The sequence below is a fragment of the Bacillus rossius genome, chromosome 7 (genome assembly GCF_032445375.1).
Source record: "Bacillus rossius redtenbacheri isolate Brsri chromosome 7, Brsri_v3, whole genome shotgun sequence".
NCBI lineage: Eukaryota > Metazoa > Arthropoda > Insecta > Phasmatodea > Bacillidae > Bacillus > Bacillus rossius.
Genome location: NC_086335.1, coordinates 55683498 through 55710454, shown reverse-complemented (window position 1 = coordinate 55710454; position 26957 = coordinate 55683498). Strand labels below are relative to the sequence as shown.

Below are 26957 nucleotides of genomic sequence, written 5' to 3'. Positions count from 1 at the left end.
ACCTGTTGGTGTCTTTTGAAGATTTTTAAACCTCTCTACCAAAAAAAAAAAAACTGACATTATTGCTTAGGTTTGGTGCTACAGATGATAGAAAGCACGTTTTTTTTTGTTTTAATTTTAGGTCTACTGTGCAAGATTTCCAACATGCAACCATAAGTTGAACTACAATTCTTTATGGAGTAGTTGACCTAAGTTGTGTAGTTGTTTGTGCTAATGGCACGTTCAGAGTTAACAGAGCTTTGTACTGTGAGTGGCCTATGGATCATATTTTCTGATACACTCTGAACTGACATTGCCACTATTCTTGGTTTTTGCTAAAAAAAAAAAAAAAAACGCAGGGTAGTAGTTTTTTGATTTTCCCTCCCCATCTTAAATATCAGAAAATCAATTTTGTTTTAGAACAGGTAAAGGTACAACTGCTGTTAGATCTCTAGTCAACATGGTTTTAAATTCAGTTAACACTAACAACTTTATCCAAGCAAATATGCGTGAGTTGAGTAAGTCATTTGACTGTGTACGATAATATTTTATTATCCAAACTACAATTTTATTGTATATGTGTTGTTGAATTAATTTTTTTAGGACATATATAATAGGACGAAAGCAATTTGTAGAAATATGACAAATCCTAATGCACCCTTACCTTTTTACATGTTTAAATTTCATAATTCAAATTGCCTCAAGTTTCTTGTATTCCGTCACGTCGCGCTTATTTATATTCAAGTAAATAGCATTATTTCTTCAAAATGACAGTATGTTTAACACATACTCTAGTATTTACATATTATAACCTTAAAACTATTTTCCGACTTTCGAGCCACCTAGCTCACAGTCAAAAACAATAACAAGCAAAATGCAAATGATTTTCGAAGGCCTTTTCCAAAATATCGAAAAAGAGTGGTTCGGAAGTATTTCAAACACAAAATTCACAGCAACGTTGCCACATTTCAAGGTGAAGAGCCATCCAACTCTCATTCTTCGGGCGGTCAAATGGCAGATGTTTATAACTAGGAAAGGGTGGATTGCCGCCAGTAAGCCGCTGGGTGGGTGACAGCCGGCGGCTTGCCGGCAGTCATTCGAATGTCGTTTATAAATTCGGCCCTTAATCTTCTATTATCAGTATAGTTTTGGCAGTAAACAAGTTTTCTACAGTTTGAGGTAAAAATACAGTGTTAATTGGTTTAAAATTCAGTTTTAAATAGTTTCTTTAGTGCACTATGTCAAGCGTCACCACAAGAGAAGCCTACGAGGGTGTCATGGAAAATTCGTTTAATCAAATTGTCAACCTATACTTTTCGGAAGTGTATTTTGTACTAAAATATGTGAGTTTAATTCACGTCATCGCTCAAACGTTACTGGTATTCCTGAACTCGTGCTTGACGTATAATCGAATATATCTTAAAATGTACTAGCCCAGAGATCCCGAGAAATGAATTTCAGTTGATCTATTTACTGATTTACCCAGGGAATAATTCAAGTACTATTCACAAAAGTAAAATTCCTAGTGAAGAATTTATTGTAAAGCTCTACAAAGCTATGCAATTTTAATGGTAATTGTGTCTGTTATATGTGTGGTTTATGATAGCCAATGTTCATTCCTTGGACGTAAAGTTTTCATTATTTTATTTTCACATTATGTGATAAGGTGACAAGAACATTGTTATTGAATTTTCTTGCCACAAGACTTATTAAATTTATTATTAAATGTGTCTAGTTGCTAATTATTTCGTATTGCAGTAATTATTGTACCGTCTTAAGTTGTATTCTTAGTCTGGCGCTCAGTGACGTGTACTCAAAAAATCTCACAGATAACGAATTTTCTGACATTGTTGAACTTGAACTGCAAAAAACCATGCAAAATGCACACTTCACAATTATTCAAAAGAATTTAATATTATTGTAATATGACACACATATCGCGTCGCAAGAAAGTCAGATCTTCCTACAATATACCAATGCGAACCCTAAAACTTATTAGTGCAATTCTTCAAGAAAAATTGTTGTTAAACATGTCATAGAATACTTACAAAACTTTGAATTATAGGTACACATACAAAACATATTAAGAAATAAAAGGACGCCAGTGTCAAATGGTAGCGTGGTGGATATAACGTCCACAATTTATTCTAGATGTGTCTGTTAACACAATTTCAAGCCATTCAGTATGGTTTTAATTTTTTGGCACAAAATAGCACTGTCTACAAATAACTGACCTGCCAAAATGTTTTTTTTTTATTTATTAAAAATAGGTTATAGATTATTTTTGTAATTAATGCACACATTCATTTAGAATCGACCTCTACCAATTGAGTGAAATGTTTTGTATATTATTATTACATTTTCATAACGCTATGGCAATTCTCAACGTATTACTACTATTATTCTTTTTAGTATTTGCAACATATTTGTTGTGTTCGCCTTGCCAATTCATTATACATTTAAGTTTAATTTCTGTGGCTTTAGCTGTTATTGCCGCTGAATGAAAAGGTCGAAAATGTAGTGCTCATGGCACCATCTTCAGGTGAAATCTGACACTACCGTCCTCTACGATATATCGTATCAGTACTGCCACCTAGGAATAAAATATGTTACTACATGAGATGCGAAGCGCACAAAACTTAAACTTTTATGCCATTGCGTATCAGAACCGTCACTCAGCCTAAAATTATTCAGCCTAAAATCGTTCAGCCTAAAAATACAACCGCTCACATACATTAACAGCCAAGATCAGAATTTCGTTCTGCCTAAAGTCATTCAGCATAAAGTCGCTCAGCCTAAAGTCACTCAGCCTAAAGTCGTACAGCCTAAAGTCATTCAGCCTAAAATAACTCAGCCTACAGTCACACAGCCTAAAATCGTTCAGCCTAAAGTCACTCAGCCTAAAGTCGTACAGCCTAAAGTCATTCAGCCTAAAATACATCCAGCCTAAAGTAACATAGCCTATAGTCACTCAGCCTACAGTCACTCAGCCTAAAATACATCCAGCCTAATTTTAGGCTGAAAAATTTTAGGCTCAGTGACGTGTACTCGCTGGCCATACAGTAGTAATAAACGAGCATTTATGAAACACTTAAGCTCATTTCCAACAAATTCTGACGAATGACTGTTTTTTGTCCTGCACCAATCCCCTTAAATGCTTTTCGTAAGCAGACCCCACTCGGATATCTTGGGTAGTTTTGAAATCGCAAGAATGCAAGAGAAACAGAATATTCACATCCATCACATTGACGAGTACAGGTTTATAAACTAGACGCAATACCATAACGCAAGTATTGTTCAAATTCCAACTTTTTTTTCCTTTTTGGCTTGCGTTTTCGACGGCCATATTTGAAGGGGAGTGTTCCGAAAACTTTTTAAGACGCAAACGTTATGAGCGTAGGAGGCTACGATGTTCTTTTTATCAGGTAATTACATAATGTTTACACTTATTAAAGAAAATAATGTTTTTAAATAAACTTACTGACAGTTTATTTTGTTTTCGTGATAAATGTGAGTAGTATCTAAATGGCGGAGCTGGCGCAGGGTCCAGAGTCCGGAGCCGAGAGCCGGCCAATGACCAAACTCCCTGACGTCACGGCGGCCATTTTTGGTGACAAATTTCATTAAAATTAATCAAAATTGACTGTAAATTCCTCAAAATGTCTCTATTTTAAGAATAGATCCCGTTCTGAGGGAAAATTTCTCTTTTTTCCCCCCCTCAACAAAAGTTCTGAGGCTTAATTGTCCTTACAGAGGCTTAACTTTCCTCCTAGAGGCTTAAATTCCTTAAAATAAAAAAAAAACACGTCACAGTAATTTTTGAACAAAAAAATACGAAATAATTCCGCAAAAATCTATAACAAAATGTAAAAATTCAAAAATTCCATTTTACAAAGAAAAATCCCGTAACATTTTTTTAAAAATCGAAATGTCACAAAATGTTTTTACCTTTAATGGTCGTAATTTAAGTTCCATTTTGGCTTTATAACCTTTTTTTGAAGGGTTAATTTTTCAGAGTCTCGCGGGAAAGTGTTCCTTTTCTCTTGGGGGCTAACTTCATAGCCCCAGGCCTAGGCCCGCCGCTGAACCGACTGTACCTGTAGCTTCGCGAGCCTGCCGCCGGTCGGGGAGGAGTCCATGCTGACGGCGACCGGTGATGCCAACCTTCGCGCGCGGCGGAATGAAACAGAGGCGCCGGGCGCCAGTGCGATCGCTAAGAACGACGCCTACCAAGGGCGCCACGCACGCGCACGCCTGCCTGTGCAAACACTTACACAGCTGCAGCGAGAGGCTTAGAGCGCGGACCGAGAACTTTAGAACTATCAACAAGAGAAGGCGCCTGATAGTACCTAACGAGAAAAAAAACAGCAAGTGAGCCTATTCATGTAGTTACGTAAATTCCTTTTTGGAATATTTTCGTTGAACTTTCACCACTTGCAGGTTAAAAATAATTTCGTGTTAATCCGTCACCATAAAACTTTTGTCTCGCTGAATCGCTGTTTACAACCGTCTACAATGACTCGAAAACGGAGACGGATAACGTAGAATGCTGAGCTCTTACGTTTACGTTGCGCCTTGCGACCAATTAAAGCCGAGTACTTGGCTGCGATGGTAGCCATCATGGGCGTAGCTCCCGGGGGTTGGAGGGTAGAGGGGCTTGCCCCCTCCCCCCCGCTGAGGGGGGAAACTACCAGCACTTGCAAAATCGTGACTGTGAAACGGGTTTGATGTCAAAACTGTCTCTTATGGAAAACTTTCTGTTTAATTAAAAGTTTTCTGCCTATTGCATGCACGTAGGCCAAAATATGGACAGTATACAACATACATGCACCGTACCCAGAGATGACGTGTCGGTTAACTCCACGTGCAAAACTCTCGCTTCCCATCCCTCCTGCAAATTCCCGCGAGCTCCCCTTGCGAATCCTACAGATTTGTGCCCCTGGCAGCCATGTTTGTTTATGTTCTAAATACGTTAAAAATTGTTTCAATTACAATAATATCTAGTGTTAGATTATTACTCTGTCGTTCGTTTTTAATATATACTAGCTGATCCAGCGAACTTCGTACCGCCTGACAGTCAATGAATGCCGTGGTAACTTATTGCTAAACTTAATTTAGGATTTTATTAACGTAATAAAATGAATACTAAAAATTCAATAAAACTACAAAAATCAAGTTATTCAATGACGTGTCAGCAAGACATTTGCTTTATTGAAGCTATGTATTTTCCTGTATGTGTTGCACTCGGGTTGATTCTCTTCAGTGAAGCACCTTGTGAGATACGACATTTTTCGTTTTATCAGGCGCAGGAACAAATAGAGCGGATGGTGTGCCGGCACGTGAACATGCCACATACAATTGACCTTAAGAAAAACATGCATTTTCTAGATTCAGACTACAAACACTTAAGGATTGGCCTTGTGATTTATTAATCGTCATGCGGCGAATGCAAGACGAATCGGAAATTGAATTCGTTTAAACTCAAAGGGCATATCGGTTGGGATCATAGGAATCTTCGGAATGAGAACTTCCTCACCTTTGAATTTTAATTTGAGTATCTTCGCGTGAATCACATTGATAATCAGTTTTCTTATCACCAAACGCGTTATATTGCATAGTTTTGGTTGGTTTACATTTAGAAGCATGATGACTACCGAGCCAACCTCCAGTTGTAAATATTGTGTGGTGGTAAGCCAGGCACTGTAAACAGTCACCCGTTTACAGGTTGATTTCACTATCTCATGTTTATTGTAAATTGATTATTATATTGAAATATGCATTTGCATTATAAGTTGTACCAGCAATCACACTAACACGGATAGCTTAGGCCAGCCAGTATGTTTAATCTTTGGAAATTGCAGCAGTTTAATAATTTATTGTCTTCATTTATTATTCTTTGGACACCTATTCCTTTTTCTGCAAGCTTTACATGAGTTAAACACAGTTTTAATTACAGTACATTGGATTTTACTACGACTGCTTGGTATTCTTCCTGCTAGTTGCGAGCTCGCTGGTTGCTACAACAATCCTGGGAAGTTGAGGTTGAAAAGGGAGAAATAGAGGAGACGCCATGTTCGAGAGAAGACGTTTCCCTTGCGATGTGTCGCCAGAAACCTGGTGCCCGCAAAGGAAACAAGAAGATCGTGTCAGCTACGATAGTTAGATACTACGGTGCTAACATAGTATTCAGATAGGAGAATTCTGAGTTCATCTACCTCAGAATACAGGGTATACGCCTTAACACGACATACGAGGCGTTTCGCGAGTGCTTCCAGCATCGCGACTTCTACATCTGATTCCTGTCATCTCGTGGTGAGAACTTTCCTTGTACCACGTTTTTCAGTACCATTTTGGTGTCGCCGATCCAGTCAACGAGTCGTAGCCTACGGCAGTCGTAGTGGATTAGAACTCTATTGCAGCGTCCCTTTCTACACGTTCCTGCGACCATCCACCGACCTACCCAGAAGTCCTGAATGGCCGAAGAACCTGCCCTACCACAAATTGAGCTAGTACCGGTATTTTCAAATCTTGAGAATTCAGTAATGACGGTGTAGTATCGAAACTGGACCCGAATCCATTCATGTCTGGCTATCTGTATTTGGTAGGTTATTTATAAGCTGGTACAACGTTAGTATAATGTGAACCTAATCTTGCTAGTCAAACTTATTCAGATCAATAATTTTCAGTTCAAGTGTTGTACATATCTACAGTAGCGGATCCAGGGGGGTGGGGGGGGCTAAGGGGCTCAAGGGCCAACCCCCCCCCCCCCCCCGCAAAAAGCATTTGGGTCCACTTCCATTATGACTACACAAAGCACACACGATTATGCACAAACAACAGGTTCGCGCGAGACGTAAACGAAATGTATATAGTGCTTGTAATAAGAGCTTCGGCTGTAACAAAGATTATGTGGAAAGGGAGTGTGTGAAAGGGGGAGAGTGCACGGTATCACCTCTTCGCTCTCCTCTTTCCAAAAGGCCCGCCCCGCAATCGCGCCTTGTACTCGAGATACATAGGCCTTCATGTATGGTTTGTGAGATCCAAAACAATAGAATGAGCTATTTAAGTGATTATTAACTGTTATCGCGGCGTTCTTTTATTTGCTTTTGTCAAATTTTGAAAAAATGACAGAGAAACGTAAACAAGGGGATCTTCGTTCGTTTTTCTTACGGAAGAGGGCGAACCGAACGAAAATGAAGCACTATTACCTGGAAACAATGCCAGTGACATCATTCTTGACTCAAAGTTCATCAGGTAGGTACATCCTTCTGATTATTCTGTATGCACTTAAAATAAATTCATATTAACACAGTTAGTCGAGGAAAGCTGTTGGTGACTACTATTTCAACACCTTAAATGATTATGTGCCATTTTTAAATAAACCTGTAATTTAGTGTGATATTACTATGCACCACAGAACACTGAAACTTTAATTTAAATCATTTATTTATATTTTTCACTGTTTGTTTACTTTGGTGTGAGCATAATTATTTATGTACAATTTATACATTTTTCGTTTATATAACCTCTAAAAATCGTATTGGATTACGTTTTTTAAGGCCGATGATTGGCCCGGAAATCAGCGGAACTTTTGAACTGTGTATTGAAACATTGTTCCTAGTGACGTTATTATTTTGTTAGCTGAATTATGAGTATTCTGTCTGGTGTGCCATATTGTGGCTTGTGTGTGGTTCCGCGTCGGGCCTTTTCGACGCGGGATGTAAGGAATATCTTACGTCGCAGATTCGCAAATCTTGTGAATAATTACGCCCCAGAACTTCAGCGAAGTTCTGTTACAATTGTTTTGACTGGGGTCGTAATAGTAATTCATGAAGACAGCGGCAATTCAAGTATGGCTATGTGGTATGCTAAATCCTGAGAGGACGCCATACTAGCATACTGCGAATATTATCACTAATTTTTCGTGTTAACTGTTGTTGCTTCGGGACATTAACAATCATAAATGATTATTTATTTACATTTTTGTGAACAACGTTTTAAGTCTCAGTATTCATTATTTACGGCACAATTTCTAATCACACAACATACACTCAGAAGTCTTTTGATTAAAGATCTCTTGCGAACCGACTGATCATGAGCTAGCATCTATTATCTTTTAAATTCTTTATATTATCTGAACTCTTGTATTTTTTGTGTCCAACGTAATCCCACACCTAATTTATTATTTGTTTTATTTTATTACATGACACGACTGTATAAGCAACCTTGTTTAATTTTATTTTTAAGTTTAGTAATAAATCCTTTTAATTTTGGAGTCCAGATAATTGTATGTATTTTTTTATATTTTATTCTCTATGTTAATTACCCATGGGCGTCGCAACCGGGGGGGACGGGGGGGGGACACGTCCCCCCCCCCCCCCAATATAAAAGTCTTCAATTTCATCCCCTCCAATAATATGATTAGCTTCGTAGTTATATTAAAAATATGATTTCTGTGATATAACCCATATGTTGCGCATGGTGCATTTAGTCCAATCGTGGTAATGTGAGCACTGTGTTTTACAAATTTGTTCTCTGAAAATATTTTTTATAAAAAATAAATTAGATATTGCAACCAACTAAAATTAGAATATTTAGGAAAGAAAAATGCCTAAAAACCACCTTTTTGCACCTTCAAACCCCAACATTTCCCGGGGGAGAACCCCCGGACCCCCCGCTTATTTCCAGGGGAAGGATATTCCTCAACAACTAAATCAATTGCAGTCCCCCGCAAAAAATATATCCTTGTGACGCCCATGACCTATGGACAAGGTAATTTACTCATTACGTTACAGCGACATTAGAAAGAGTAAATAATTAAATTACATTATAGCAGTTCTGAAGAGTTAGTTAAGTTGTTGGAAAGTTGTTGATTTCGTTGTGATTCAATTTTATTCATAAAAGTATGCAGTCATTTCATCAATGTTTTGTTATGACGTCACGTTAAACTATCGTCCGTAAACCGACTTTACAGACAACCAATTTTTTTTGTAGTGAAAGTAGACTTTGTCATTTAAGATAATTATCTGTTCTACAAAATAAAATCACTAGTTAACCAAGTCATTTGTAACTTAGTAGTCTTGGATTTTTAAAATAATATGCTGCACGATTTAACTTAACCGGACTCACGTAATTTCTAAAAAATTCTTGTTAAAACTAATGAGGACTAAGAAATGTTTTTGAATAATATTGAAATGCATGTTGGCAACACTTAATCAGTGTGATCTACACACACATGAATTATTATTCAGGTGTATTGTTTGTTCATTTTGGATGTTCTAATAAATATTTGTCCTTTTGTACAGTAAATAAATAACAATTTATGCTTAAATTGGTGTTTATAAATTTTGAAACCATTTGTTTGATGTGTCAAAGTAATTGTTAAAATATTTAAAATTAAATTTGCTTCAGATCCCGTTAACAAGAATAAGATCTGTGGTGTTACTGTAAGTTTAGTTAAACATACAGAAATATATATATATGTATATATATATATATATATATAATTGTAATCACATCTAAATAGTTCAGGGTAGGGGCAAATATGTCACACTAACTTATGGGTATCAAATAGTTAACATTGCCCTCAGCTGGGTCAAGGCCCCCCCCCCCCCCCCCAAACTAAAATCCTGGATCCGCCACTGCATATCTATGTGTTGAAATTATAATATCAATTATATACATTTAATAATTTGATATTGTTTTAATTATTAAATGTCATCAGTTTTGGTATTAATCGTACACGAGTACAGCCAAACACCATACTTTGCCAGCCATTTAACATACATTACCCTTAACATACACTACACCGTAATATCATCTGTAATTACTCAAATATAAGTAACTGTGACGTGTTAGCTGTGTCAAACGCAGTTGTAATAGTCATAGACAGGCACACTGTGGGGCCGCGTAACAGAAGAATTGTCACACCAAGTGTGGGGACGTTCGCGTCACAGCACATCCAAGGAGTTTAAAAATACAGCTGGATAGTTGGTGGCTGCGTCTTCGTTTGTTACACAGTCAAATGATTTGAATGAATGCAGAGTACCAACGATTTGATTCTGAATTACGAAGTTTAAGTCATCCACATCTTTGTTCTTAGCCGCCAAAATTGCTCACTCACTCAACCATTTGTTATCTTTGTGGTTAGCAATGATGTTCGGGAACACTTTGTTGATGAGCTCGTCTTTCGATGAGACGAAATTGCAAAAATTCGGAAGAAATGAAATCAACTCGCTCTTGTGTTTGAGAAGTACGAAGTCGGGCCATACTGACGCGGCGCTCTTCTCTTGCGATTCCTCGTTCTTCTTCAGTGGATTGATTCGCAATGTTCCGAAGCCTAATTGCATTACGGCTTTATTGGGAAAAAATAGATCTTCTTTTTCGCGGCATTGTTGATAATAGTACTCGCATAATAAGATTTATAAATATCACTCGCACAAAACAAACAAATCGACCAGTAACCTTCATTTATGCTTTTTTTTTTTAAAACAAATCATAGACAACATTCAACAGAAAAAAAAATATCACTTTCGCGACTTGCAGCATATATACTGATAGGCAGCGGCACTGGAATGTTCCGAGAGTTTCTCATACATTCTGTATTGTCAACCTTTTGTTATTTTTTTTTGTGGTAGTACTGTAGTGTTGATGTGAATGGGTGATTTATTTTAATTAATTTTAATGATAAAAATAAACAGTAAATCATCAAATTGATAAAAACATTGCCCCAAATATGGCGACGACAGACGGTTTAGGGCTTTATTATTTAGAATAGCTTCGCGGCTATTGTTTGGCGGACCTAGAGAAATAACACTCACAGTTTGTACGTCTGTAACTTTGTATGTCAATGGCCAACCTGCGTGATATGAGCTGTCATTGCGGAATATGGGGGAGTTCAAAACCTAATTTATTTAAAAAATATTTTTTTCCTGTGAATTTTATCAATATTTTAATTGTTATTCTGCTATTCGGGGTGGAGAAGAATCCAACAAATCAGAGATCATTAAAACCGGTCCAGCCTTGCTTGAGTTATAAATGGTGTAACTAACCCGACTTTGTTATATATATATATATATATTTGTGTGTGTGTGTGTGTGTGTGTGTGTGTGTGTAAATTCTGCCTGTGCTATAATCTCGAAGCTAATATTATTTTTGTAGTTAAATGAATATTTCGTAATATTGAAATTTGATCTCACTGGTTGCCATTTGTTACGTTTCCGTGTCTTGCGGAAGCAGCAGACGCGATAGTAAAGTGTTCCGGGAGATCCGGCTCCGTTTACGTGATCCGTCTCCGCTTCCGTTTTTTTGTAGAACGGGCTTAGAAACGTGCCAACTGTTGAGTAAACTAAAATTCTGCAGAAAATTAATTTTGTGTTATTAGATTAGTTAGACAATAGTGTAAGCTATGCACTTACAACTCATTAAATTAATTTTTTACACTCTGGAATTTATTTGAACATTTCCAGAATTACAATGAGTAATTAATTACACTTCTGTGACGCAGACTCTCTTAGTTTCAAGAAACAGTTTTTAAAATGTGTTCAAACGTAGGTTAAAAAATAATTATGGAAGCAGCTTAACAATTAAATGAACATCAAAACCCAATATAATAATATTTGACAGGTAAAAACCTAGCTGATATCTGGAGGTTATAATTTCATCCGTCCATCTGTCAAAAGTATGAAGTACACAAGTTTTGAAGGACGGATTGATGATATTTTTCGATGGCCATTTTATTGGATGCAGGTCACGTGTTGACCGACGGACGACGGACGGACAGAGAGGACGGACTGCTGTGGTTCGGCTCTAGGCTCAGATAGCCCCAGCTGCGGAACTAGCACGCGTGCACGGGAGCTTGAATGTCTCTGACTCCAGCGCGGATTCTTCCGGCCTCCGGCAGCGCCAGAGAACTCTCGGCACCAGACGAGGCGATGGCGAACGTGGTCGCCGGCGCGGGCCAATCAGGGGCCCGGGAAAGCGACGGGCCGGCGAAGGCGGCCAGTGGGTCGCGGATGTGTGAAGGATTTCCGGCCGCTTCTAGCTGAGCGTCGCAGGACGGGGAATTGTCTTTTCCACCGAGTCTGTCGCGACGGTCCGGGGACGCACCACAACGCCGAACGTACAATAACGCCGAAATGCCAAATTGACCACAACACCGACAGCTAGAAAACTGCTGTGTACCACAACACCGAAACACATTAACCCCGAAAAATGTAATTGCAGGACTGCCACAAAGGTTAGGTTAGGTGAGGTTAGTACACAAATTCATTCAGTTGTTTTTCATTTTGCTCCTGTGCCCCCCCCCCCCCCCCCACCGCAGCAACATTTTTCGGCATTACTGTATTTCGGCGTTGTGGTACACAGCAGTTTTCTAGCTGTCGGCGTTGCGGTTCAATTTGGCATTCGGCGTTATGGTATTCGGCGTTATTGTAAGTTCGGCGTTGTGGTGACGACCCCGACGGTCCTACCCGGGCACACACACGGCGCGCAGAGCTTCAAGCCGACCACGGGATTTCAAAACTGCTCAAGATATCCGAGCGGAGTCTGTTTGCAAAACGCATTGGATAATATGCTGAGGGCGGATGAGTAGTTCGGTTGAGATTCATGAAAGCACTTGAGGGACTTGACTTGCAATACACCCGCGGCTCTCATGGTTACAATGCTCTTTATTTCGGCATTACTGGGTTCGGCAACTATCGATCCCCCCCCCCCCCCCCTCGGGTTGATTCAGGCTGTCAGTAGTAGGGGGCCGGAGGTGGTGCATAAACTGAGATGGGTAGCCTCAGTCCCTTTGCATAGCCAAAAGCTCTAACGCTCTTCCCGGTTGCGTATGCGGCGTATCCGCATCCACGCCCGTGGGGGCCCCAGGGCGGTAGGGCCTTACGGCTAAGAGCGCTGGGTTATCAAAGAAAAGGGAGGGAAACCCCTTGAAGACTTGTCTGTCATCCTTTACCGCCAGGTCACTCTACTGCAATACATCTCATGTGTTTTTTTTTTTTTTTAAATACCATTGTACTGTATATTAATTTTCCCATTGGTTTGACCGGTAAAACTATATTTTCTGCATTCCCCGTCGCTTCTCGCGAGGCAGACGGCTGAGGCTCGCTCGAGCGCAAATTTCGCGTCTCGTTCGGGGGCTCGTTTTGCCCCGCTGGCTCATTTCTCTCGGCTACCTTCTGCCTCGTTCGATACCTACGACAACACTTCTATGCATTTTTAATAATTGCTTCTGCTCGGGCGATATCACTTGTTTTTTTTTCTCTCTCTCCAACATAGCCTGTTATCGCTTAGGTATTTTGCGATTGATGGATGCAAAACCAAAGTTAATAACTTTATAGTTATTCCACTTAAATAGCACCACTCAGTGCTCACTCACGAGTCTATTGCTCTCGGAGCTACAGCTCTGACTGACTACTTCAGTTCTACGCTCCCCACAAACGCTCATTACGTCATCACTGCAAATGTTAAGCGGGCGAGTCATACGTAACGACCACGAGCAAAGTCTGCTCTACTAACATATATTTACTTCAACTCTGTAGCTTTCATAGTTCACGAGTTTTAAGCGGTTTCGAATCCTAAGCCGAAGCGACACCCAACCCGAGATTAAAGACGTTCATATTCCTGACGGGAATAATTCGTGTGCAAATGAAAAGCACCGGCGCGGGGCCCGGCCAGGGAGCGCTATATAGTTCCTCGGGGGGCCGTCTGCAGCGCTGCTGCGGCTCGCTCGCCTAACGTCACGGGAAGCCTACAACTCACGTAGTTTCGGTTCCCTGCAAGAATTTCCGAAGATTTCCGAAGTTTTGCGTTTTGGTATTAACGCCACTTCAGCCGCTAAATCAGAAGTTTCCAATGAAAACAAGCATGTTGTGACTGACCTAACCTAACCTAACCCTTCGATTTTTTTTTAATTTCAATTTTTGAGAGAAATCCGAAGTTGCACGAACGTGGTAGGGAACCGAAACTACGTGAGTTGTAGGCTTCCCTTACGTCACCGCAGGACCCGCCTCATCAGCGGCAGTTGTTTGTTCTTCATCTCCCTCTGTGCGTCCCCCCCCCCTCCTCCACCAGCGCCGCGAGGTCGCGCTAACTGGACCGCGGACAGCCTTCCCGTCTTTTCACGCTCGACGTCCACCGATCGCCGCGGCAAACAAACAAAAAAAAAACAACAATAATAATAAAGAAATGGAACGTCGTGGCGACGTAACCGCGCGACTTCCAGATACCGCACGCAAAACAGGGGCGCAAAACTGCGCTCCAGTTGTCTTGTCATTGCTATTAATTTATGAATTTCATGTAAATTTATTCCGATACCACTCCTGCTTTGTTTCCTCATCAGATATTTACTAAACTGTCACGGAAGTGATCATAATTACAAACTCTTGCGTAACATAATTTTTTTTCGCCGTAATTAGATAATATTTAGTAGACATCAGTTCAGAATACTTGAGAAGAAATATAAAATCTTAAGAGAGCTATCGTAAGCCAGCGAAAGCCCTCGAATAACAGAAATGACAAGGAAATGAAATAACAAACATGGTGTGTGAGACCGAGCATCGATAATGTCGAAGTTTTGCCACCGATTTAAACTGAATCGATAACATAACTAGAGTCGATTGTTTACATCACTTCAATAAGGGTTATTCAGTAGTCTTGAGAGCCTTAAAGACCAATTTACTTATCAACACTGGCACGAAAGGAGAGCCGTGTGTTAAGCAGTTTTGAATTAATCGTTTGTGTGTAGGCTTTTATTGTTAAGACAATATTCATAAATAAATAAAAAATTTATTTTTACTAAACCATAACAAATTACAAATTTACAACAAAAAATACAGAATGGCTGATGACCAAGGCCTTGAAACCCCGCCTACCTGGGTACATATATGATATGTAGAACTTCAGAAAGAAAAAAACACAAAACTGAAAAACGGCTCAAGATACCAGAGTAGTGTCTGTTTACGAAAAAATATTGGTTGTCTGTAAAGTCGGTTTACGGACGATATTTTAACGTCACAACGTCATAACAAAACATTGATGAAATGATTGCATACTTTTATGAATAAAATTTAATCATTTTTATTGAATTATCACTATTTTTTATGGATACAAAGGAGGAGTGAAATGAAATACACAATTGATAAATAGCCTATACTTTTATTTGCACTCATTAATTCAAATGTTTATTACTTTAACGAAGAGATTATTTTAACTATAACTTTTATACATGTTTGCTATTTAACTTCTTCCAACCTGTGTTATTCTGTCAAGGAGAGGACGATGATAGGAAAAGTAGGAAACGAATGGGAGTGTTTCAAGCGTAATGTGCCTCGAAAAAGTCAAATCGATGGTTGTTCCAATCGAGTGGAAAAGAGATAGATGCGGCGCAAGCGTACAATGAGCGTAACGGGACACAGCGTAACGGGACACAGCGTAACGGGACACTTTTTAGTGCGTGCAGCCGGCGTTCATCGATTTATTAGACGTTGTCACGTCAAAAAAAAAAAACTTAAGAATACTCTGAATGCGGATAGGTACTTCTGTTTCCGCATTTCGTTTTTGAAATGTATTTTTAGAAGAGTGAAAATGAGAGAATGCGTGTAGTCAGAATAATTATGAGGCATGAAATACCCCGTGCAGATTCTTGAAAGCACTCAAAGGACTTGCACTACACCAGTATTTCTTTATTTCTCCTCCATATAATGTTATGGGTCACAGCCGCTCAAATTTCATAGTTGTCTTATGCGCGTGTAGAGAACTGCGATCCAACACCAGCGAGCACTGACGAGACACACTGCAGGGATACCAGGGAAGGAGTCGGCCACAGCCTAATGACAAGGAACAAGCCCAGCACCGGCCAGGCCAGGCATCGGGAGGATCCGGGCCGGTACGTCCAGTGCACTGGGACCAGCACTAGTTTGATTCAAGGGCGTGGGATTGCGATTCCGGATATTGCACGTACTCCTCGCGACGAGTATGGATAACCACGCGTATTTAGCGCGAATAAGAGAATGGTTTGGTACTAGTGTTAATGGACAACACTTCTAAAAAACGGGCAATAAACATAATATCGGTTTGTTATCAAGTTGGACTACCTGATACACATCAGCATGTACGCCCAAACAGTGTTGGATTTATAAATGGGCACATTAAGTGGCCGACGCAATGAGGGGAAGGGGGGGGGGAATTAGGAGGATATATCCCCTCCCCCCGAAATTATGGAAAAATTTTCGATATTTTGGTGAAGGCGGTATGTTATTTTTTGGTGAAGCAGGTTGAAATTTCACAAAGCCTGGAACAACAAGCTACACGGGAAGTGACTCATGTTGAGATAAATAATGTTGACATAAGTTTTTTGAATACAAAAATTATAATTTTATTTGTTTTCTATTTTTTTTATTTTTTTATTTTTTTTGTATTCTTGTGTACGCCTTTGGGAATAGGCTTTACCTCAAATTATGACTTAATTCTTACCTCAATGCTCTGAGCTTTCGCTTTCTCTCTCTCTCTCTCTCTCTCTCTCTCTCCCTCCCCCTTTTTGTTTTACACAACATTGCAGGGCTCTGTTGTTGTCGCTATTGTGCATGTAGTGTGTAAGTCTGTTTTTGTCCGTTTGTCTTAGTATCTTACGAACTGGATAAACGAGTTATGAGTTAAAGTGATATAATATTTCTTTGACCCTAAACTTAAACATATAAAAGTTAAAAGTGTTGAATATTTCCAAAAATAAATACCGGATGTTACCAAATAAAAAAAGAAGCATATTTATTTTAAAGAAGTAATTTTTTACTACAGTTATAATAACTAAACATTGGCAATTTTTAACCTTTCTTTTTTTGAATCTGGTCAGTAAATTACAATAGCTACAATTAGGAAATTAGCTTCCAATGTATATTTAAATTAATAACATTTCATAAAAAAAAACGGTTCGCAAGTTAACTGTAAAACTTTATTTATGAAACATATTTAGGCTGCGCGAGTCCAACCACCGCATTTGCCCGGTTTATTAAAAATATATAATTACATTTTACACCATTTATTGTGTAACGAGCTAAATGTTGGTAGTCTTTGGCGTACCGACACGTTCGTGTTGCCAGTAGTGTTTTTACTATCGTTCAGAAGCAGGAAAGAGTCTACATAAAACAGGCTTTTTCCAGTGACACTAAAATAACCTATGACGTATTTTTGCAAGATTTTTTATTCCGCGATTTTCTCTTTTTACCTGATAAGGCATTCAAATTGTATCGGTTTCACTAGAATTAACATTTAAATTTTAATCTTAACTAGGAATTAAAGAATAGATTTCTTCACAGAATTGTAGCTACCCCTGACAGACAAAAAAAATCATATTCCGCCACTCACACCGAGAAAAAAGTTTCTTTGAGTACACCAAATATTTGCTCGTACATGGAGATACAAATATTTTGTTGCTGCGGGAAGTAATCCGCCGAATTGGAAAAGTGAAAAAAAAAAAGGGGGGGGGGGGGGGACTGTTTTGTACACACTACGAAATACTACGATAATTATATATTTGCAATGAACTTTACTTGAATAAACGAAAATCCAATCTGCATAAAAACACTTTGTTTTAATGCTTAGTATTTCATGTTTGGGTTGTACTGTTAATTTTTGACATATTCTCAACAGGAAACCATACATGCTTATGAACATTTGACAATACATTTCCCTTATAAACTGCGCGCTGCGTATGAGATAACTCAACTGGATTACACACTTTCAATCTTCTACCAAATCATAAAAAAGTGTGGTAATAATATGTAATAGTTTAGTTTGTATCTCATTTTCCATTTAGCGTACTTGTAAATGTTATGTACAAGTGTGTATTAGCAAGTCCTAATATGTATCTTACAACACCAAGTTCTGTTTACGTGTCTGAGAATGCAAATAATAATTAATAAATAAGTAAATAAAACGACTAAAAACATATATAAATAGGATTTGTTACAATTTGACATAGCTATATTAAATCTGTGTATATTAACACATTATCAATTTTTTAAAAATAATGTTACCATTCTACAATATATTTAAATGACTATAATTTTTACTTGGGGCGCATAAGTTACATAATGCCTCATTTTATAAGGTACGATTATTATTCTAGGAAAAATTACTTTAAAAAAAGATAATTTTCAAGTTTCTTAAAACTTCCTACCAATCATTTTTCTTCCTAAAGTTGGTGTTCCTGCTATTTGTACTATTGCGTGTTCGATGTGATGTGTAGAAATTCCACTTACCTGACTGCTGCTAGGTGGATGTTCTGCTGACATGTCGATGAAGATTGTGACGCAGGTCGAGTTCGCAGTGCACTGTTGAATGACAACACTAAAACGAACACTTAAATACTTATGTAGTCAGTGACATGTATTGTAGATCGGAAGAAGCGAGACGTTTGTACTGCCAGTTTCCGCGCCTGCGCAGGATAGTTTGTTCACCGCGAGGGCAAACACGTGTTTTGTTTAGCAAATGTTTATTCGCTAATGCAAGTGCAAAGTCAACTTTGGTCGCGAAAATTTATGCTACCTTACAAACTTGGTGTTTAGTAAGTTACTGCAAAACACTGCGCGTAGCCACTGCCCGCAGTAGCAAGTGTATAACCGTGACAGTCCCCTCCCACTTTCTCACTCTTGATTTCTCATCCGCAAAATGTGACTGGACGCGCCGAGACCCGACAGACTAGAAGCCTTGGCGTAAGCGGGTCAGATATCGGGCGCAACATGGCGGGGCACAGTAGAGCTCAGGAAAGGAGGAAATATGGTTGAAGGAAATATTGCTAATTTATTTATTTTATTCCCCCGCTTCTATGCGACATTTGTTCGGTGTCGATAATTTGATCCGTGCAATATTCAACATGGTACGATGCTATTGGACTATTAATTAAAGTAAACGTTATAGGTTATAAAAATTTCAAAATAGATTTACCAGATTAAAGAAATTATAATTATTTGGCTAGTTAATATTTAATTTGTGTAGCCTTTGTAATCAATGTGGGTCTCACTAGTTAGGAATAATTTGAAAGTACAAAAAAAAAAAAAAAACTTAAAAAATACAGCTTTAGATTCCCTTCAAATTGTAAAAAAAAAACCTATTTATGGAAATTGGCTTTAATTTTTCCTGAAAACAGGTTTATTTTTACTGGTTGTAATTAATAATGGGGAAGGCAATGCAGACCAGAAAATTTGCCAATGAGAGTTTGTTTTCTATAAAAAAATTAAAGAATCATGAAAAGTTATATTTTTGTTCTTTTTGTTTCCTAATTATTAAGTAAAGGAGATAGCAATATTTCTAGCAAGTTACTGGTAGTTGCAAGTTTTAACAGTTGGTTAGGTTAGGATAGGATAGCTAGATTTGAAATACCATGAAGTAGTTTTAGATGGTTGGTTACATTAGGTTTTATACATTTGGGTTACCTTACCTAACCAGTCAATGTCATAATTTTACAGCATTTTTTTATTGCAGTTAACCACTTATCGTTAAAACAATAATATAATTATTTTGATAAAATTCTAAAGTCATGGCTTTTCTGTACATTAATAATAAAATCCCAAAAATACATTTTTTTGAATACTAACAGTGTTCCTCTATTTACCCTGTAAACAGCGTTTCTTAATTCATACTGGTTTCTGAGAAATTACCATGAGCCTATGCAGTGAAGTGGCCATTGCCATGTTGTGCTTTAAATGCGTTACAGATTCTGTGGTTTTACATATGTAAGAATGTGTATATTTTGCATATGGATATTATTACACAATGGAACGTAAATAATAACTTTAAAAAATTATGTGATTCCTTACTGTGCATCCAAACCCAAAAAGTCAACCCTAGATGGATAATTTTTAGTAGTTTAAAAGGAATTATTACATGTACCTATCAAACATAATAATTCTTTTTTGTGTGTCAGGTTACATGCTATAGCACATTCCAAGTCAGTGCTGGCAGCTTCCATACTGCTAAAAAAAACCTGTCAAGGGTTGACACTTGGGTTTGGATGCACTGTAGGAAATAGCAGAAATTTTTTTAAAATTATTTTTTATGTTCTATTGAGTTGCAATATCCAAATAAAAAATATATACATTCTTATACATGGAAAATCCAGGATTGGCTACGCAATTAAAGCATAACATGGGACGGCCGTTTCACAGCATAGGCTATATAATGTGACCTATAAATGGTAATTTCTCAGAAAACAGAATAAATTTAGAAACACTGTTTTCAGGGAAAATAGAGGAATGGCTTTATTATATAAAAAAAGGATTTTTTAAATTTTATTATGCAAAAGCAGCTACATAAGAATATTGCCAATATTTCTTCTAGATTTTAACACGTAAAACCATCCTGAATAGTTAAAAGAAGAAAAAAATTAGTGAAAACTTTAAAATTGCACACAAAATTCAAGTTACAACTTTAATACACACTGGGTAAACGAGAAGTTTTGGTATAACACATAAATTCCAGCAAATACAGGCTTGGATATATAGGCTGTTTCAGTGATCCTGTTGGGCTTTCCTTGAGTATTTTAATTTCCACCTCTGTCAGTCACCAACACTCCCATCTCTCCTCTTCTTTCTTCATCTCCTCTTGAAATGGAGACATGGTTCCCTACAGTTACACCAGCGAAATACTGGGATCGGTTTCTTACCATATGTGAAGTCATTTTGTTTCCTTAGCTTCCTTAGTCTGTGTTATATGTCTCAATCACTAATGAACTCAAATGTTGACGATATGTACCTTATACAAACACTACACACTAATCTGCATCAACCATGTTTCAGGTGATAAAACATCATGTGTGAAAGGACTTAACAAATAGCCTCACAATGCCAGTAAAAAATAATTTTTGCTTAAATGTGACATTAAATGTCCATGTCAGTAGTTAGTTTTTACACCTTACACATATATTGGTACACTGGAAAACTATGTGATGACAATTATTTCAAAACATTTCAAACATCTAAATTGTGCTTGGCATTTGAAACAAGGACAACGATCAACTACACAAACATTAAAGTACGTTAACCCACGTTCAACTTGTCTCGAATTAAAGCATGAAAAATTTGCTCATGAAAAGATTGAAAAGTTATGCAGAATAGGAGACTATTGTTGTTTCAAAGGTGTCATTTGAATCAAAACGACGACGTTCGATACAATCGACATGACCATGTACCCGAGCAAGGAACAGTCGATCTTGAGAACCCCTCCCGCGCTGAACGAGAAGTCCCTGCTTGAGACCTGGTCATGGAACAGACCCAGTTGTTGGAGCATCCCTTCGCCTGGTGGTGGTTCCAGAAGCATCTCTTGTATGATCGCCAGCGTGCGTCTCACTTCCGCGCACGCGGCTCTGCACGATGATATGATCCAGGCCGTCTGGGAAAGTTGCAGGAAACACCATAACACGCTTAAACTAATCACTATTTTGACAGGGTATTCTGCCTTTGTAGCTCCGACGCTTACGGTAACAAGTAAAATGTACCCTTGGCAGAATGTGCAATGCAACGCAATTACCAGCAGAATGTGTGCACCGTATGCATCATTTATTAGGAAAATGCATTTGGAAACTTTCTCGAAGAGCACGCGTAATGAGAAAATGCACATTTCCTCATTGAATCGTACATCAGAGTGCAAAAGAACTGATTCACGTGTAGGTCTTGTCCAGATACGTCCTGGCATCTGGCGTAGAGAATTATTTTCTTTGAGTAGTGATCTTGCCATTAAAATATTGTTCAGGTTTCGTGTTCCACATGTCTTACAAGTCACTTGGTGAAGTTTTAAGTTGAATGCTTTAAGCCGTGTCATCACTTGTAAAACCCAATTAGTGTAGTTCAGTGTAGCGATCAAATTGATTGAATGGGTTAAGTAAGAGAACATGCAGGACATGCGATTAAATCCAGCATGGTCTCCTCCCAGCCACAAGTCAAAAGTAAAAAGGGTAATAGTGTAGATTCCTGCTACAGTAACAGCCAATACTTGCGTGCACTTTGATTGTTCGTTGTGATTACTAGGATCGTTAAACAAGATATAGTCCACTTCCAAGAAAAGTTTGATTATCTCTTTCCTGGGGTTGATGTTCCAGATCATGTTAGCCAACCCCACCAGACTTGAAAAATTCAAAATAATTGTTGCAATTGTCAAAGAAAAAAGCACAGTACCAACTTGAAAGTACACTGATGCAGTTTGTGCAACCTGATACACCAGCATAAGAAGAATGGCAACAATTAAGATTCCAGTGTATGCTGTGGCTTTTAATGACCTTCTGAAATTTACTTTCACTCCGCTTGTATTGCTTGTGAGTCTTATATAAAATGTTTCTAGACCAAAAATCCTTTTGACTGTGTATAGTACATCTTGATATATATTATTTTCTTGGAATGGGAGAGACATTGCACCTGAAAGAAAAAAATTAAGCATGTAAATAGTTGCTGGTAGGAATAACATTATTATTAACATAGAGCTTGACAGAATTTTATTAATCTAAAAATCTTGTGGACTTGAAGGTCTTTACCGGCAAAACCACAGGACAATGTAACTCTGGGATATTGAAGAAATAATCTGCCATTGACTATTTTAAATAACCATACCAGCATTTGTCTACAGTAATTTCAAGAAACTATTGTAAACCACATGAGGATAGCTGAGTTCTCCTGAATGTGAGTTGAGTGCTTTATAGTGTTTCATGTGTTCATCCAAGTGTTTTCACAGGCTCAAACACTGAGTGTTTGTAAGATATTCCCAACTAAGCCTCTAATGAGTTAGGGTTTTACAACTTGATTATGGCGGCAAAGAAATGTGAACGAAGCAGCAATGGAATGCATTATGAGAACAGTGGGAGTACCCTGAGAAAACCCATCCTATGAGACTGTCTTGGGATGAAGGTAACAGTTTAAGGCTGCCTTCCTCCCAAAAATGGCTTCCTGGGGTAACCATGACACAGAGTGGCATAATTTTATGATTTGAGTTTCTTTTGGGACACTGCAAAGCAGTTAAGTGAAAGATTACATAATTTCTCTAACGATAAATGTTCTTTTATCACAAATTTTACTTTACATTTTATTTTAACATGATTATCACTTTAAAATGTAAAATGCATTTTTTTTAATTTTTTTTTTGTGCTTTGAACAAATCTGGAAATTAGGTTAATTATTTTATAAAACAAAATTTATGACCACCAGCAGCATAGTCTATACACTAGAAATCTGGACTTGAACGATTTTGATCTCACTTTTACAATAAATAAAATTTTAATAAGCATGTCTCAAAAGAACTCAGAAAAATAAAAAGGCATAATTTTGAATGTTTGAAAAATGTGCCAATGAGATTAATGTAATATATGTAATAAGAGATGCACGATCAAACAACATTATGTTAATTTTTTTCCATTCTATATTTTGGTACAAAAGTAATGCTAAATAATTATATTAAATTAATTTATGACAGTAAAAGATACAATTTGGTTTAAGTTATGTCAAATTGCTGATTGACTTCAATTTTTTTAGGGCGCGGTTACACGGGAGTCTGAACTACTTCAGGTGAACATGTTCAGCTGTTGAGTGCGGTTACACACAGTCTGAACATGTTTCGTTCGAGGCCATTTCCCATTTAACTTAAACAGGTTGGCAAAGTAGTTCAGATCGACATATCTTCTACATTAGCCTCTGATTGGCTCTTTAGAATATAAACAGTCTTTTGCAGAAATTCAAGATGGAAAGTGTTTCTGGCACAAGTTCGAGTAATATTTTACCGAATGCAACAAAAAAAAATCAACATATAATTATATATATATATATATATATATATATATATATATATATATATATATATATATATATATATATATATATATATATATATATATATATATATATATTAATTGATCCTGACTTTAATTTTCTTAAAACTGAGATAGGTACTCTCGCTCAAAAAATAATAATAAATAAGTTTAAAAATTTTACTGTGCATGTTCTTTGAATTCCCGATTTGTAAAAAAAAATATTGAGCAATATGAAAACACATTCCATTTCTCCTGATAATGCTGTATAAACAAGTGAGAAAATCCCGCGTTTTCTGGATACAATTACAAAATAGAGATCAACAACACAGTCATTCGTTGACAGTAGACAATCGGTTTTAGAACTAAACACACTTTTCAGCAACTACCGTGTAACCGTACACTTTCGCGTTTGTAAACGTGTTTCCTTAAACATGTTCACCTGAAGTAGTTCAGGGTCCCGTGTAACCGCGCCATTAGTTACATTTTGATGCCAAATGATTTATTAACTTGCATTGTGGTGTTGTGTGTTGTATTGACTTTGCAGTGTTATTTGGGTTTTATTGCAATCCACAATTTAAGCTTGTCCATAAAAGTAAGTCTGACTTATTCCTTTCTCCATACAAGTGTTCTGTGAAATGTGTTACCTTATGTCTCTTTACCTGCTTTTAACCTTTTCTGTTTTACTTTAGCTCTTAATCTTAATAACTTTGTTGTGGAAGAGAACTTAAAAACTAATAAACCTGATTATCACAATAGAATAAATTACCAATGTGAAAGAATCACGTTTTCAAGTCAATGTTCTTCACACTGGAGTCCGAAGACGCCACGCTGCTGTGCACTCTCTGACTAGACCAGTTCTAGATGCCTCCATGCAATATACAATATACGTAAACATAGTTGAAGTGTATCAAAACAATTCCTCCTAACAAGGGAATATTCTTTTGTTCTTCAAAATAAACAGATGTGACAAGAAGCCTCGTCAAGAGCCGTCTACCTGCCAGCTACGCAAACAGCTTAGAAATTACTGTAACGATAATGATTTATGTAGTACTCGATCAACATCAGCCCTGCAAAATAAATGTGTCGCAACATCAGTGTTGTAAAAAAATTCCATTAAAAAATAATACTAACCAATTTTTATATGTTAAGTGTTAGTATTGAAATTAAAGAGAAATTGTTTTTATTTCAATAATTTGCTGCCAAATAAAAAAAACTGTGTTTTATATATAAGAGAATGTTTTATAAAAGAAAATTCACAAAAAACAATCTATAATCTCTGGTAGGAACAGTACATCTCAAAGCTTAGAGAACTATGAAACTACCCTTGAATAAGAGCAAGGTGTAGTTTTTAATTTACCAAATTTTGTAACTGTCATGCAGAAAATACTAACTTTGTTGTCCTTGTTCAAAATATAAAATTCAACTTTCACCAGACATCACACACCTACTGTAGTTTTTACCACCAATGTCTTTTTTTTTTTTTTTTTTAAACAGATACCCATCAACTGAAGCAGTCTGCAGAGGTCTGACCATTAAGTGATAATTTATTGTAATTGGCTATTTACACTGTCATGGCTGCACCATAAGCATTTTCCTCATACTAAAAAATAATATGGTTTCATTTTTTAAGACTAGTTGGAACCACCTTGTCCCCCTCATTTAGTTGAGTTTACAATTTTCATTTACCAACACCCAAAATGGGTGCAATGAACTTAGTATGTAACAACTTTTCTCATCACACAATCAGTCGTGCTTGTGAAACTGCAGGATGTGGTTGTGAATATTATTACTGTAGGTGACATTGTGGCTTCAGTTTTTTTTCTTCTTTTCAGTGATGCTGGAACAGATTTACTGAAATGAGACCTAACCTGTAATGACAAAAATTTCACGTGGTTAAAAAAGTCCCTTATAATTCAACTGAAAGATTTTGTTTATTCTAAAGTTTTGTTTTTCAGGCCTAATTCATTACTTCTGCATGATTTTGAAGAGTTAAAAATTCAACTACTTATATTTAAATAGGTTTTGTTGTTTTAAAATACTTACGTTCATGTAAATGCAACATAAAATAATTTTAGGGCACAAATAATACAGAGTAAATAAAAAAATAGTCAAAAAGTTTTCCCCCCTTCAGATATGTTTCATAACGAAAGAAGCAAATGTGAGAAAAATTCTCACGCGCAACCAATGGTGTAACATATAACGTTGCAAAGTATTCTTATCTCATGATGTTTTTCAGCAAGGCAGTTTGAAATATTTTTGGAATATTTCTGATATTTAATTTTTTTATTTAGAGAAGCCATTAGACTATGTTTTTACAAGGTTGACAAGGTTACTATTTGTGTGTGATTTTCAGTATTAATTCATTTTAAATGTAATTTTTATCATTATAATGTTACATGTGTATTTCATGGTGTATTTGGGACTTTTCTAGAATGTATGACGGTGGTTTCTGTGAAAGAAAGAAAGATGTGTGATACAGAGGCGCCGAAATGATAAACAATATTTATCGCATTCTGTATTGGTGAGAAACATTTGCCATGACCGTGGGAAAGCTCTCTAACTGGGAAATCACAGTCGTAATTGTAACAAAAGTATTTGTAGCCAATAAGAAGGTAGTTATTTTTACGGGAATTCCCCAGTTGATACTTTTTTGTGGATGTTTTGTGCGGTTTTTTGTCTGACTAGACATTGAGTGGTTGTGGTACCAATAAGGCAATAAGTCGCGGTCAGGTGATGGCCTAAAAAGTAAAGATTAAAAGAGAGTTGAGAGGCAATTTTGAGAATTTAATAACTTGGTATTATCGGACAGTGAAATCGTTTTAAGGCAGGCAGCGAATGTGGTTGTAAGATGGTTCTGTGTAGAAGTTGAGAACAATGTTGGCAACCATTTTGAGTTGTGGGTTCTTGTGAAGTAATAATAAAAGGCAGAAAAAAATTAGCAAGAGTCCGAGAAACTTTATTTTCAAGCATGAATCAGTTCTTTTTCAAATTTAATTTAAACAGCATTTTTCAAACTCTATTTCTTCAATTGTTTATGTATGTGCAAGGAACAGTCCTCGTCTTAGCCTGGCACGATTGCAACTTGTAACAAATGGCACCCAAACTGGGGTGCCAATTGTAACAATCAAGACCATATTTGAGCTAGCCATAGGTCTGAATTGTTACAAACATAGCAACATGTAACCAATGATGG

General features: G+C 37.2%; 2 protein-coding genes across 3 annotated transcripts in view; both read right to left on the bottom strand.

The window, feature by feature from the left end:
• Positions 1 to 20354, bottom strand: part of LOC134534086 (bifunctional 3'-phosphoadenosine 5'-phosphosulfate synthase) — a 113246-nt gene extending 92892 nt beyond the window's left edge. The window contains exon 1 of one of the 2 annotated variants that reach the window (XM_063372118.1): positions 18237 to 20354. In XM_063372118.1, the coding sequence (XP_063228188.1) occupies positions 18237 to 18269 (33 nt within the window). In that variant the 5' untranslated portion in view covers positions 18270 to 20354. Of the gene's footprint in view, positions 1 to 4076; positions 4230 to 18236 lie in introns of those variants that run through there. The other variant, XM_063372117.1, reaches the window with a different exon arrangement.
• Positions 20355 to 20397: 43 nt separating this feature from the next.
• LOC134534090 (uncharacterized) lies at positions 20398 to 23752 on the bottom strand. Its single transcript, XM_063372122.1, has one exon. The coding sequence runs from the start codon at positions 22441 to 22443 to the stop codon at positions 21094 to 21096; it is 1350 nt and encodes a 449-aa protein (XP_063228192.1). The 5' UTR covers positions 22444 to 23752; the 3' UTR covers positions 20398 to 21093.
• Between the last annotated feature and the right edge of the window lie 3205 nt (positions 23753 to 26957).

Coding starts and splice junctions, on each gene's coding strand:
- LOC134534090 (XM_063372122.1), bottom strand. CDS start 22,443: ATGTTAATAATAATGTTATTCCTACCAGCAACTATTTACATGCTTAAT.